Source organism: Gadus macrocephalus, chromosome 20, assembly GCF_031168955.1.
Source record: "Gadus macrocephalus chromosome 20, ASM3116895v1".
NCBI classification, from domain to species: domain Eukaryota; kingdom Metazoa; phylum Chordata; class Actinopteri; order Gadiformes; family Gadidae; genus Gadus; species Gadus macrocephalus.
This window is the reverse complement of record NC_082401.1, coordinates 15,849,198-15,864,333: the sequence shown is the minus strand read 5'-3', so window position 1 is coordinate 15,864,333 and position 15,136 is coordinate 15,849,198. Positions and strand designations below refer to the sequence as shown.

The 15,136-nt window shown below is 46.7% G+C and overlaps 1 protein-coding gene across 1 annotated transcript in view; it reads left to right on the top strand.

Annotated features, from left to right (window-relative positions):
• The window catches only part of thsd7ba (thrombospondin, type I, domain containing 7Ba), a 143,733-nt gene that overhangs the window by 65,092 nt on the left and 63,505 nt on the right, over window positions 1–15,136 (top strand). The window contains 2 exon segments of the mRNA XM_060039918.1: window positions 133–300; window positions 5,353–5,556. Coding sequence (XP_059895901.1) covers window positions 133–300; window positions 5,353–5,556 — 372 coding nt within the window.

Here is a 15,136-nt window from a genome sequence, read left to right as displayed (position 1 = left end):
TGTCTCCCTTTCTCTCCCTCTTATCCCCACTCTTTCTCTCATCCCCCTCTCTCTCTCTCTCTCTCTCTCTCTCTCTCTCTCTCTCTCTCTCTCTCTCCCCCCCTCTCCCTCTCCCCCTGTCGTACGGCCCAGTGTCTCGGCCCGTGAGCGCCGGGCTGTGTGCGGGGGAGGAGCCTCCCTCTGTGGTCCAGCTCTGCTCGCTGCCCTGCCCCCAGCCGTGCCTGCTGTCCCCCTGGTCCGCCTGGGAAGCCTGCCTGCCTGACAGCTGCCTGCAGCCCCAGGAGTCCCAGTTGAAGAAAGGTGTGGTGGTGGTGGTGGTGGTGGTGGTTGTGGACGATCAAAGCACACATTCTCATTCACAAACTCATTCTCATTGGTGGTGTGTAACTTGGCTTTCCTGCGCAGCAATTCTAGGGAGTATGCATGTGTATTGTTGCGGAAAGAAAGAAAGAAGGGAGGAAGGAAAGGAAAGGAGGGAGGGAGGGGAGGAGGGATGGATGGACAGACAGAAGCAAAGCAGGACGGGGGGAAAGACAGAAAGAAGGAAGCAGATAAGAGTCGGAACATAAAGACGATGGCGGGATGAGAAACATAGAGTGACAGGCTGAAAAGAACAGACCGAGATGAGCAGATAGTGACAGACAGGTGGTAGAAGGGAGTAGAGAGAGAGAGAGAGAGAGAGAGAGAGAGAGAGAGAGAGAGAGAGAGAGAGAGAGAGAGAGAGAGAGAGAGAGAGAGAGAGAGAGAGAGAGAGAGAGAGAGAGAGAGAGAGAGAGAGAGAGAGAGAGAGCGCATCTGTATACAAATTATAGATTTATATAAATGAATTGTGGATAAGTGGCTTATGAAGACTGTATCAAGGTTGGGGTAGTAGAGAGCACACACGTTTTAATGCCATATAGTAAGCTGCAAGAGAGAGAAAGAGAGAGGGACAGAGACTAGTCATTCGGTCCAGCTTGCATGTCCCCATGGGCATTGAAGAGGCCGTGTGTTTATGAATGCGCTGGTGTTCCCAGCGGCCACTTCTGTGTGCTTGTCGTTTATGTTGCTTAGTTCAATGGATGATGTGTTCAGCATTGAATGGCCTTGGAGAGTGCTTATGTGTGTGTGTGTGTGTGTCTGTTTGTACATGTGGTTACTAGCGCGCCTCTGTGTCCCATCTCCTCAAGTTTGTGTGTTTGTGTGTTAGTGTGGGTGTGTGTGGGCGTATGAATGTGTGCTTGTATGTGTCTATGTGTGAAGACTCATGCCTGCTTCTGTTTCCTATCTACTCAAGTGTGTCTGGTGTATGTGCGTTTATGTGTGTATGTAAGTGTGTGTGTGTGTGTATAAATGCATGTGTACGTGCATGCGTTTGTGTGTGAGCGTGCATGCATGCGCGTGTGTGTGCGTGTGTGTGTGTGTGTGTGTGTGTGTGTAAATGCGTGTGTACGTGCATGCGTTTGGGTCTGAGCGTGCATGCATGCGTGGGTCTTAAAGGGCAGGATGACCTGGTCGTGCCGTGAGCCAAGGTGTGTGAGGGCTCCTTAGGGAGGGGCCCAGAGAGACCTTTTGTAGGTCAGCCACCGTCCCGACCAATACCTCCCTGGCGTCCAGCCAATCGCACTTCATTGTTACCAAGTTTCCCGTGGGGACGACGACTCTCTCTCTCTCTCTTTCTCTTTCTCTTTCTCTTTCTCTTTCTCTTTCTCTTTCTCTCACTCTCACTCTGTCTCTCACTCTTCCTCTCTGTCTCTCTCTGTCTGTGTCTGCCTTTCTCTGTCTCTCTCCTCTCCCTCTCTTTCTTTCTCTCTCTCTCTCTCTCTGTCTCTCTCTCTGTGATTCTCGCAGTGTGTTGTAACGGCAACCCCCCCCCCACACACCTCCCATAAAGGAATATTTAATAACAAGATGACATTTTTTTTGTTCAAAACCCAATCGCAAATCACTGTCGACGAGGTGTCTCCTTGGTCAGTCGTAGGGTAGCATAAACATGGGGGAATATTATGTTGTCATATTGTTATCATTCTCCTTATTTGCCTATAGACCTTACTGCTTGACACTTTAGCGTTGCACTCTTCCGGCAAATTCCTGTCATCCGGGTTATACCGTTAATACTATATTTACTGATCTCCATCTATATACAGTATATCGAGATGCACATCGAAGACAGAGGAAGTTGAGGAGAACCCTCATAAGGGGAGTGGTGGCTCCAAGCCGAACAACAATTTTCTATCTTTCGGTTGGTTTGGTTCCCATTTTAGATGTTATCTCTTGGACCATGGTGTAATCGATCCCCTACTCTGTCTGTGTTTGGCTCGGGGAGTCACCCTGGTCAGCACCCAGAAGGTACTTCTCAAACAGGGGAGGAGGGAGCTGGGAGGAGGGGGAAGAGGGGGCGAACGGTTCTGGCTCCAGGATGAAGGGAGTTTGTTGTTTCTCCACTGTGTATTCTGATGTAAGTCAGCCCTGCTGAGCTGCCGGTTTGAACTCAGGAGCAGCTTCTCCGTGTCGGGGTTCTCTCTCTCGCTGAGTGATTTGTGTAGGGGAATCCACAAGCCGGAGCTGAGGAACTTGTGGGAGCCCGCTGGAAGCTTCCAGAAGCTCACGTGGAAAGCCCTTGTTTCGGGAGACGTTGCCTATTTTGCTATTCGTTGCTATTCAACGCCTTGTTCGAAACACAAAACATATTCTGGAGGAGCAGCGAAACAGAGGAAGATACTGTATTATATTGTTGTTTGTCAAATAATAACAACAATAATATATCAAGGTATGCTGATTTATATATTAATGAATGATATTAATTATTAAGATAGTGAATCCACTCATATTAATACACTCTTGCAATTTTTCTCAACACCCTATTCTATGCGTAAAAGACCGAACTACATGGAGAATTTCCTCTTGTTAAATTCTCGCCCAGAGCTGTCCTAACAGTCACGATCGGGACCAATTGATTCATCTTTTTTAATTGGCTTTGCAATAATAACCGTGTTAAAAGTGCCGATCACATTATTGGATGATTCCCCCACCCTCCCCCTATTATTTGTAATGGACGCCTCGTTTAAGTGCCGTTTAGCGATGATGACACAGAGCCCATCGCTTCGCCTTCTAATTTAGTTGTCATCCACTCCAATGGTTCTCATTCTTCTTCTTTCACATTCTTTCTCGCCCTTCCCTTATCAATCCTGCATCGCGTTCACTAACAACCTGTCGACTGAACCATGGGGCTGGGGTCGGGGCTGGGACTCGGGGTGGTACGTCACACACACGTTTCAATGTGCTTTACGACGGTTGCCAAGGCGAAACCCGGTGTGTCCGCGATATTCCGGGGATTTATGGGGAGAGCAGGCGGAGGAAGGCCGGCAGGTCAATAGCAGGAGCCTGGATGCGTACAAAGATCTATGGTGGCTCTCTGCTGCTGCCGCCGTACTCTAAATAAAGGTAGCCGGTCTGGATAAGCCCCCATACACACGTTGACCCACACTTTAGCACAGAGCTCGGTTCGGCCCTTCCCTCCCCCACCCGCTCCTAGCCCCTACTCAGTCATCGTGACTTCAAGGTCGAGTCCTTTCTTTTTTCAAATAAAGTGTAGAAAAAACTACGGTCATTGCAGTACTGAACGTTTATGATGTTGTACTACTAAACATGATAATTGGTGTGACGAAAAACACGTGAATACAGAATACAGAATACAGTCACACACTGTGCGGTTGACCGTGTGGGCGTGTGTGTATGCCCCCCGATCCACGATGATCCCCACGACTCCAGAGAGAGAGAGGCAAAGGGAAAAGGGAGATGTTTCGCCAACTAAACGCCACATCCTATCGAGCCTCCAGGAAGACGGCGTGTGTCACGCTAAGCCATGCGCTCAGCTCCCACCACGGCGATCGTCAACCCCTCGTGTTCCTGTCCTGGGGGTTAGCCGCGAGCTGCTCCGACTGCTCGCGCTGACGCTCCACTACAGTGGATGCCGTCCTTGGTGGGCGCCACCCAAACACCCCCCTCCCCCCCCCCCCCCCCCCCCCCCCCCCCCCCCTCCACCCTTGTCCCCGCAAACCAGCTCTGAATCCGTAATGCACCTGCTTCCTCGGCGACGGGACGGCTCCGCTCGAGGAGTCACTCTGACTCGGTGCATTTTAATTAGTAATCAAATGGGCTCAGTGAAGCACGGGGGCCCGGCGGCTCTTCCCCGCGGGGGCTCGGGGCGGCGGCGGCGGGCGGGCGGGCGGGTGGGTGGGGGAGCGGCGGTAGCAGCTGTGAGACGAGCGTCAGGCACATCGCAATTTAGTAGAGAGAGACCGCAGCGGCAGCGGCAGCAACAGCGCTGGGACAGGTATCTGTCCACACGGAGCGGGATAACGAAGCGTCGCTGCTCTGACTCTCTCTCTCTCTCTCTCTCTCTCTCGCTCTCTCTGGCGCCTCTCTCTCTCTCTCTCTCTCTCTCTCTCTCTCTCTCTCTCTCTCTCTCTCTCTCTCTCTCTCTCGCTCTCTCTGGCGCCTCTCTCTCTCTTGGTCTGTCTCCCCTCTCCCTCTCTTGGTCTCTCGCCTATCTCGTTCTCTCTCTGTACTCAGTTGTGTCTTCCTCTGTCTCCTCTTTTCTCTCTCTCTCTCTCTGTCTGTCTCTCTCTCTCTCTCTCTCTCTCTCTCTCTCTCTCTCTCTCTCTCTCTCTCTCTCTCTGTCTCTGTCTCTGTCTCTCTCTGTCTCTCTCTCTCTCTCTGTCTCTGTCTCTGTCTCTCTCTATTTCTCTCTCTCTTTCTCTGTCTCTCTCTCTCTCTCCCGCTCTCTCTCTCTTTTGCCTCTCTGTCGTCTCCTCTGTTTTTTTCTCCTCTTCTCTACTCTCTTTGTCGTCTCTCTCTCTCTTTCTATCACCTCTCCCCCACTCTCTTTCTAAAGCCTTTGTGTGTAAGTTTGTGTGTGTGTGTGTGTGTGTGTGTGTGTGTGTGTGTGTGTGTGTGTGTGTGTGTGTGTGTGTGTGTGTGTGTGTGTGTGTGTGTCAAACAGTCCTGTGTTGGATGGGAGTGTGAGAGTGAGGTCACCTCCACCAACATTCATTGCCATTCATGGGGCCCGTCCCATTATGTGATACTGCTTGGAAAGGCTCCACGCCGTTTTGTGCCAAGGTTGGTGGGAAACTGGGAGCAGAGGATACCGCCGATACATTATAATTTACAATAATATCATTTTTTTATCTTCCCTGACTCCACAACGCCCCTCTCATTCCTCACTGCTGCATTCCATTTGTGTTTTCGTTTTTCGGGAAGGGGGTTGTTTTTTGCACTTGGATCAAGCCGTTGTTTGACCCACCAACGTTCCCCCTCTCCCTCTCCTTCCCCTCTCTCCCCCCTCTCTCCCCCCGTCTCCCATGCAAGGCTTCAGACACCGCAGGCGCCGGGTGCTGTGGGAGCCAGCGGACCTGCCCTCCAAGGCCTGTCCCCACCTGCTCGAGTCGGCCCAGTGCGAGGAACCCTCCTGCTACCTTTGGCGGGTGCGGCCCCTCGAGGATTGCATGCCCGGCAAAAACGCCTGCGGACCGGGCACCGCCCGCCAGAACGTGACCTGCGTCGACACCGAAGGTACGCGGCTCAAGGCTTCGTGCAGATATACCACGTTGACTGACATGTTTTTGGTTCCCTCTGTTGTTTTGCCGGTGTTCCCATTAGCGTTAAACCCAGTCTTTGATCAGATGGTTGCTCTCTGCGAGTGCCCAGCTTTGAGTGAACGTCAGTGAGCCAGTGGCGGGGTCTTTGTCAGCGCAGTACTCCTGACATACTTCAGAAGGATTGCGAGCTCTGCAACGTGCGCACGCTAGCCGGGTTTCCATCCACTTATTTTTTATGTGCAATGGCGGTGAAATACATCGTCGGAGGTCGATGTACATAGCGCGGCAGATGTCGCTAGCGTTTAACTCACGTAACTGATCAGCTGTGTCCGCTGACGAAGAGTTCCCAGATATTCCCATAACGTGCAAAAACACGGCTGATTGCAACGGGTACGAATGGACCGAAGAGGAGATCTTAATATGGCTTTATCCACGGAGAAATACCATCAGATGGTCAACGCGATTGGTTTGGGTTTCCGGCTCGCAACCTCTACTTCGTATACTATTTTTCACAGCCATGCGTAGTGTAGCGCCTACCTCAAAATTCGGACAAAAGTACGTTTCGCGTTGCCTAGATTACAAGCTCAAACCAGGTGAAGGAGACAAACCCGATTAGCATCTCCTCTTTGCTTCGTTTCAAAAGTTCACTTAAAAATCCTCAGACAATTAGATGGAAATATGGCCACTCGGTCATAATGGGATCCATTGTGTGACAGTGGCCTTCCCACCACTGTCACCGGTGCGCTGCATTATTCATAAACCGCTATCACTGCAGTTTATGGAGGGTGGCAAACGTTAGTCTGATTAACAGTCAGAATTACAGCGTCCTCACAAGAGCATCACTGCCCATCTCGCACAGATTATAAACCTAATTATGTCATCTTTTATAATTTTTTTCATTTGTTATTTTTTTTTCTCTCCCCGACGGCTGTTTTATCATCCTGTCACATCCGATTACGCGCGTGTTTATCAAGGAGGCGTCGCGAAGGTCCGAAAAAATTAGAAAACCGTGAGATCCTAACGAGGTTTGACAAGACAACGACGGCGTCTCTGGGCCTACGCCAAGGCCCTGTGAAAACCGCCCGCGTGCTGACTCTATTGTCTGCGGCTGTTGACAAGTCTGCTTGCCGCTCTTCATTTAATGAGGCTCGTTGGAGGTATTAATCGGCCTTATTGGACGCATTATTCCATACATAATTGCTTACTTTCCTTCTTCACGTGGCGCAATATCACGGCCCGGTTGGAAGGACCTCAGACCTTTACGGAGGACGCCGTCTTCCACGCGATGGCTTTAACGACCCAGCCTTCACACTGTATGCAAATCAGCACAAGCAATAATGGGCCCAGGCAGGATTTAATTCCATTCCATATTTATGGATTAGTGGGCTTATTAATATGAAATGTACATAATTGTGCATTGCCGTTGTCATCATCCTCTCCATTATTTCCAATTGCATTTGTATGCCAACGCGAGATGGGTGGAAAAAAACAACCATTGAAAACTGGCAATTTGTTGTTTAGCTCTCTCTCCTGAGTCACCCGAGATGTTGTTGCCATTTCAGAATGGGTTCTCACCTGGCTGGAATCGATGTGAGGGATACTCTGCCTCTCTGCTCAGACAGAAATAACAGTTGAAAGGGAGAAGGGGCCGCAGATAGAGCCATAGAAATATTGCAAAGCATGTGTCTGTGAAAGAGTGGGAGAGAGAGGGAGGGAGGGAGGGAGGCAGAGAGACTCACAGAAAGGGGGAAAGAGACTAATACCCAAAGACAGAGGTTCAGAGTGTGAGAAAGAGCTAAATTCTCTCAGCTGTCTTCAGAAATTGACGTGGCTGACAGGACCAATTCAGTGCCCGTTCAATATGGCTCCATCACCGTCTTCATGCCTGCCCGTGGCTACCTGGCTGTCTGATACCAGCGGCCGTGTTCCATACTTTTTTAGAGTGTCTCTGTCCTCTGATGATGGAAGAACAGCTAATTGGACGGATGAATTTGTATTTTGTTGTTGACTTGGGATACAATCAATACACTTTTTTTTTTTTCCTCTACCACGTCGACCCCTAGCGACCTTTCCGGATCTTGTTTTCATGCGTGAACATGCTGTTAGCTGTTTCCCTGTTGTGCTTGACAGATTCATTCGGTCGGTCTTTGAGAGAAACAGAATCAAATAGCCTCTTCGACCGGTGGCTCGCTCCACAACCTCCTCGCTCCCCCGGGTGTGATGCGTGCGTCAAAGACATTTTTTTTGTCCGCAGCTCGCAGACTCCCAACAGGACCGAGATGGCATGGTTTTATTCTTAACTTTTTAAGATTTAGAAAGTCAGACAGTGATATTAAATGTTTCTGTGCTGCTTGGAAACTTCAACACTACGAATTATAATTGTTCCTAAAATGCGTGATTTGTCTTTCGAACAGTAAAGTCTGAGATTTAGTTTATTGTAAATCAAATATGGGCCTTTGCTGTATGGGTCGAATTTATGCAATATCGATCAGCAATGGCTAGAGATATGTCCAGGCTGTTTGAATCTACAAGCTAGTTGAAATGTAACACATTGCTACTTTAAACTGCTTAACAATTTCAGCTCTCCCTGATCCAATTTTATAATAAATAGTCTTTCCATCCCAGGGGTACTGATAAGCAGCCCAATCTTCTGCTAATGGCACCGAATAATGAGTTAAATTATCCATTTATATGTTGAGCACAGTGGGTAGTTTGCACAGCAGGTTCATTCTGCCTATGCTTGTGTCTCATGTATTAAACACTTTAAAAACAACTTAAAAACAAAGTTACGTTCGGAGGGGAAATTGCTACCTTTTTATGCAGTGGCTCTTTTGAACTTTAAACAAGTCTTGTTTTGTTATGGCAGTAATTACAAAAATGTTAATTTCAATATTTCAGCAAATTAATAAATTCTCAGCAAACTGTTCTTCATTCATGGCTGCGTGGAGTGAAAAAGCTGTTGGTGTCCAATTTCCCAACATGGCTTTGTGTTAGCATTGTCCATTTCATGCTCTATGAACTCCCTATGCCGTTCTGGTGGGATGGGATACTTTCTAAGGAAAGTAGAAGAATGCTTTAGTTTCTTCTCTGGCAGATGAGTTTCCTTGACAGGGAACTAAAATGAAGATCTACAGCAGCCCCGCGATCCACCATCAAAGGTGAGCCAACCTGTTGTATTGCTAAGCCAAAGTGCGAGGCAACTTCAATCAACCCACGAAGCACTCTGAAATTGAAAAGGAAGGCAATCCATTACATCTGATATATTGTCTACACGACCACATTAAACGGTGTATATTCTGGGGAAAATCCTGGGCATCCAGCCCTACAAACAAACAAAAAACACCTCATTCTATTTCCCCTGTTCTGATTATGTTTTGTTACAGACAATTATGTTAAAAGAAGCGAGGGGATGCACAAGAAAGCCAAGACATCCAAGCCCTCTGGGTTTAGGGGATGGCAGATGGAGTTGGTTTATGTGGCCATGCGTTATACTGGCAGGCCATTGGAGGTGTCACCCTGACTTACAACCACAACACCCCTGATCAGGAATACATGGGTAAAGAAAAAAGACAGAAAAAATAATCCATATTACGAATAATTAGGTCTGCTAATTTCACAAAAGATCTAAAATAATAAAAGATTAGATCGTTATTAATTAAAAGGAGGATTAAGAACTCTTAAACCTCTTCAAATGAATATAAACTGGCAATCAGCCCGTCCTTCAAGTCTTTATCTCTATTTGGACCTAGATCTTCTCAAGGATTAAACTAGCTGGTTCCAGCTGGTGTATGAAAAGGCTCAACCCTAGCGTCCTACTCCCTGAGCATGTATACAATACGTTAGTGTCGTTCAAGGCGACCCTGCTCCCACTGAGAACTGAGACGATTCTGTGTGCTGTCATAGTAACTCAAACCACTACAAACGCAGGTGTCAATGCATTCCAAGATTCAAATAGAAGGCAGCAGGCTCGTGTGTTTCAACTCTTTGATCGCACTCAAGGACATTTGTCCCCCTTGCAATATGGAATACATGTATCCCTCCACCTCTTCTCCTCCTCTATCTCCACCCAGGTCCAAGGTTCACACATGGGGGACTTTCTTCTTCTCTTTCCCGGAATAGTCCATTCGACGGTGGAACATCAATAAGTGTCAAAGCGGGGGTGATGCAAGACTCGCCGCGCTATAGGATGGGTGACGGCCTTGGGTCGTGATACTGAATAATATCTCAGCAGCCTCCAAGCGAACCTCTTGTTTGCCTGGGCGAACGATATCTACCTTGACCTCACTGGATACGGTGCTGACGCGCCATGCCTGATGTAAACAATCCTCCACCACCAGCAGCGTCACCTGCATAAGACGGTGGCCCGACTGGCCTTCAAGTTCATAGTGTGTCTTTAAGAATGGAGTGGGATGGATATGACCCATATATTTGAATAGTACAAAGCTGCTCTGAAAACCACCCACCCTGTAAAAGTTATAAAAGCAGGTTGTAAAAGCTAACCTGAAAGCACCTCAAGGGTATGCTTCATTCATCGTCCTGCCCCATGCTCCTCCTTCTAAGGTGTGTGCCATTCGTCAGGTCAAGGCCTTAACCCAGGCATTGATTCATAATGACAAACGCCTGAAAAGTTGAAATCACTGAAGGGGGACCAGCACCTGCAGTCACCCAGGGCGGAGGAGATGGATTTATGGTGGACATGGATTGATTGCGGTTCCAGGTTGCTTTCTTGCCTTTAATTTTATTTTTTTTACCTTTAGAGAGCTTTTTTCCAAGAAGTGTCAGAATTTTACAGCGCTGCCACTTGTCACCGAGTTCTTTTTGTTTGTTTGGCTTATCACTGAGATGTCCGTGGTTCCCCCATGCGTCGACTGTAGCCCTATCAACGAAATAACTGCAACAGCGAGATATCCGCAATCAGACCAGAGAGTGACGCTGATTGATACGGAGTTTGCCGTTTGTTGTCAGCAAGGCGCCACTGTGTCCACTGAAGTCGAAAGTGTTCCCTGTCACTGCACACTGAGGCACATTTATCATCACAGTAATTAAGTACACGACGTACCTTCGCGACATTAGCAACTTTTCTTGAATTAGGCAATCCATCAAAGTTTGACATGGACCAATGCACAATTAAGTACATCCAACGTATGACGTATATTCCTTAATTTAACCATCCATGTGAAGTTTGCAAGAGACGAGGGTGGCAGGAAAGTGTCATAATTCATGCTGGACTTTCAAGTACGAGTGAAGAAGGACAATAAGGCATGGGACATGCCTTGAGTTTCAAGTCAGCTTCGAGTGTAATATAATCATTTGTTAGTCTCACACATCAAGAATACCGCAAAGGACTGAAGACTATGGTATCTGTCGTTCTTTTACCAGATTCATTCAGTCAGCATTTCAGGTCTTATCGATGTCATTTGTCAGTAAAGGTATTCCTCTACGTCCACATGGAAGTTCTGTTTCAGTTGAGCTTCTGTAGGGAAGATTTGAGAGTTGGGAAGAGAGGCAGCAGAATAGAGCCAAAGATTAAAACATCCCAAAAAAGAAACATACGGTTCCTGTGGCTGTCGCATGACTGTATAACCCCCGGAAAAAAATATCGTATCTAAATAAATGATACTATAATGTATAATATGTAATAGAAGCAGACTCCATGCCTATTTTCAGAGAATGTATGGGGCGACATTTGTGGCTCTCTAAAATATGTAAACATGTATAGAAAAGTGGTTCCTAAAAGTGGTTCATTAAAAAGTATTTTAAGCTATAATTAATGGTAGTGTCTCTATTTCAGAAGATCATTTGATTTACGTTGGTGATTTTATTGACCTCCCCTCCGGAAAATACTTGAAAGAATTCCATGTTTGTGGCAAGGAGTAATGAGATCTTTCTTGTTGTGCGCATGACAAGAGTCTTCCACAAGGCTAGGAAGACATATGACTTAAGCTACCGAGCTAGTCCCCTTCGAGTTAGGCCTGAAGAGAGGGGTTTGATTTTTTTTGAGTTTGATCATCTCAAAATCGAGCTATTTTTGCCTGGTTTCGCCATATTGCCGACCCTAGCTGAAAGAATTACATCAAATTACATAAATTATTCAATAACTCCTGAAGTTGATTATGAATGCACATGGCTAGTGCAGTTCTTTATCTACTAATGTTCTTAAACTGCAGAGGAAGTTTCAAGGGAGAGATGCGTAGGCGTATTAAAAGAGTGTTAGAGGAAGAACACTGCGAATGTGCATTTATTTCTCCTTGAAGGCTTGTTGTAAAGAAACGACGTGCTTTATATTATTTTTCCTTTTGTGAATTGATCAACATGTCACTTGGCTGCTATAAAATGTGAAAAGCTGTCATCGTGTGATCGTGTGACCCTGTTATTTAGCTTCCATTCTCCACCTGTCCACCAGATGTCCTTGGATCTTTCCCCTCGCTTCACAGATCCCGCCCCTCCCATCTGCAATCACTTCATCCCCCCATTAGTCAGTCCCATTATATACCACTTCCTTTGTTCCGTTGTCGGTACGTTATTATTGTCTGTACCTTTGTCTGCCTCGTTTCTAGTCGTCATTCTCTTCTATGCCAGTTTGTTGGAATTGAGATTTTGAGTTTTAAATAATTTTTGTACGACTAACCTCTTGAGATGAACCCATTTCATTTTCAAGGGGGTCCTTGACAACAAAGTACAATAACAACATATTAAGAACGTATTTCTTAATAACAAAACAAAAGACAATCAAAAAAAGAAAAATACATCACACACAAACACTCACATACGCACATTACACATTACAGCCCTGAGTTTGTTAAATTCCCGAGTTCTCGTCCACATTTGGGCCGTATCCCTTTTGTTGCTGCTGCCCTGTTCGCTGGGGTTGTGTGTCAATATGCGTTAAGCAGAATCACCCCCTCTTTTGTATCGCAGTCATTACATTGCAACGTGGTCTGATCAATTGCGAAAAGCTTTGTTTCCTCTGTTGTACCCATTGTTTGAGTGTACTGTATCGGTATCAGTTTAAATGTCCTCCTGAATAAGCGAGAGGCTGAGCCGTGGGTTGAATCAAGTTAAGTGCTCAGATCTGTCGTCAGTGCTGATGAAGGGACATCCAGTCGGGGTCCCTCTCCGCCCATTCTCTGCCTCGCAAGTAAGATATGAAGCTGCTGCAGCATGCTGTGTAGTGCCATTATATCTGATGAGCAGATCTCTGTAGACGCACACAGAAGGTATGCAGTCGTAACATCAGAAGCTGTATTTTGTCCGGTTTTCTTATAATAATAATAATAATAATACATTTAATTTAGAGGCGCCTTTCAAGACACCCAAGGTCACCTTACAGAGCATATAGTCATCATTCAAAACTATGTAAAACAGACTAGGAATAAAAGGAAAACAGAGGTTAAACATGAATAATAATAATAATTAATAACACTCAAAGATGCCTAAAGTGAAGGGGGGACCTCACTAACCACCACCAATATGTAGCACCCACTTGGGTGATGCACGGCAGCCAATCGGTGCCAGAACGCTCACTACACACCAGCTTGAGGTGGAGAGTTAGTTATGCTTTCTCTTTCGGTTTCAGCAACCTTTCGAAAATTGCCATTTATCTCACAATGCATGATTAGCTGCCTTTCTTATTATAATTAATTATATCATATTTATTATATCATATAATGAGATACACAGAGATAGCGGGGTTCTGTTTAGAATTTTAAGTGTATTAAATGATACACCGATTTGTAATAGGTGACGGAGCAGAATCTCATGAAACATGTAGTCTAGAGACTGAGTTAACATGGTGTATGAATTATACACAACAACATGGCATGTGGTGGGTAATTAATTAGCTAATGTGGCAGATTCTAGCAGTATAAAGTTTCTTCCGCAAAGACCTGTGTTATTCCCTATTTCTCAAGACATCTGCTTGTTGGGTCAGCTTATATTTGCATCAAGTCGTTGTTATGCTGTTAATGTTATACTAATTGATGTCACCTACCGTAAAGTAAGTGACATCGGAGTCTTGGAAAAACTATAAGTGATGGATTGTTTTGTTATTGTTTTCGTAGCCTTTTTCCCTCTCAGTCATCAAACAATGGTGTTGGTTTAGTATGCGCTGCTGCGCTGCAACATCGCAACGCTAAAGATTACATTGCGTTTCCATCTCTGATAAGGTATGGATTAAAAGTAAGGTATGGAAAGTATGCAAGTCTGGGTGAAGACCCTCCTCTTCTATAGGAAGGTTCCTTGAATGTGCTGAAAGGGCTCTATTGTCATTCCTCTTAAAAAGTAATACAAAGATTAGAGTGACGGAGCTGTAGGCGAAACGTGGGAGTGCAGCTGGGTGTGGGAACACTCTTCCCTCACAGGACCCCATTTTTCAATAAAGTTCTGAAAGAAACACAATAACGTGAAACACAACTCTGCAATTCCTTTTTTCCATATTATAATTTTTTTAAACGTCGGAGGATCACGCGGCTGGCGTTTTCCCCTTGCTTCCCGTTCACCTCTCTTTGGGAGCAAACTGAAAAAGTGATGCCAGCCACCTCACGTGCACAGGCATGACAGCAGAGGTGTGGAGCGGTGACAAGCTGACAGGAGGGCGTGCACGGCTTTGCCCGTCATTCACAAAAAGAATGCCCGCGGTGAGAGGTTGACTCTCACGCGGTCTACTGTGCGCGCGACTTTTCCCCTCAGCTCACCTAGGCTGGCGTGAGCGTCGAAAAAATCTCCAGCGCTTCAACTTTTCCGTCAACACATTTCCGCTTTAAGTTCGCTGGGGCAGAAAGACAATGAACTCCCACACACACTGGGAAATGGGGCTTTGGAGTTCAAACAAATTATGTAAAGTATCAACAAGTTTTCAGTTTCTCCCTGTTTGAGTGCTGCGACTTGTTTTAGCTTAAATGGGTGTTTTTGCACATGTGGCATAAGAGCATGCAAATCACGGCCTTTAGACACCGCTTTGAAATGATTTTACCGCCTTACTCCAATGGTAAATGCCATCCCACTATATATGGATATGCATAGGACCTCTGTGTCAAGCTTCCCCGCGGTGGAACAGGCGTGAGGGTGGTTAACTGCCGGCACGCTTCCCTCTCATCCATGACCGACTGGCCATCTGCAGCAAGCGGGGGGGGCTCTCTCGGGGGGGGGGGGCGCTTGACAATGCGACGCTGAATCATAAATATCCCCAGCCCCCGCTTAAATAACCGCCAGCGCTGTGTGGTGTTCCCCGACCGGCCCAGGCGAGTCGGCCTACTGCGGTCGGGTGTTACATCAGCGTACACGAGCACGCTGCTTCTAGTCGTCACAGTCCCATGCTGGTTCCCGCTGGTGTGTGTCAAGTACGTTCCTTTTTGTTTTCTCTTACAGTAGTGGGAGCATAATTGGTTTGGGTTTGCATAGTGTTGCTCCAGTAAGGAGTGTGAAGGTTTCCCTGTGTTCCATGCACGCACTTCAGACACATGCACCATGCGTGTGTCTTATTGATTATTAATAATGCACTTTATTCAGGAAATGCTCGGACAGAACACGCAGAGAGAGAGTCGACGCATTGAAAC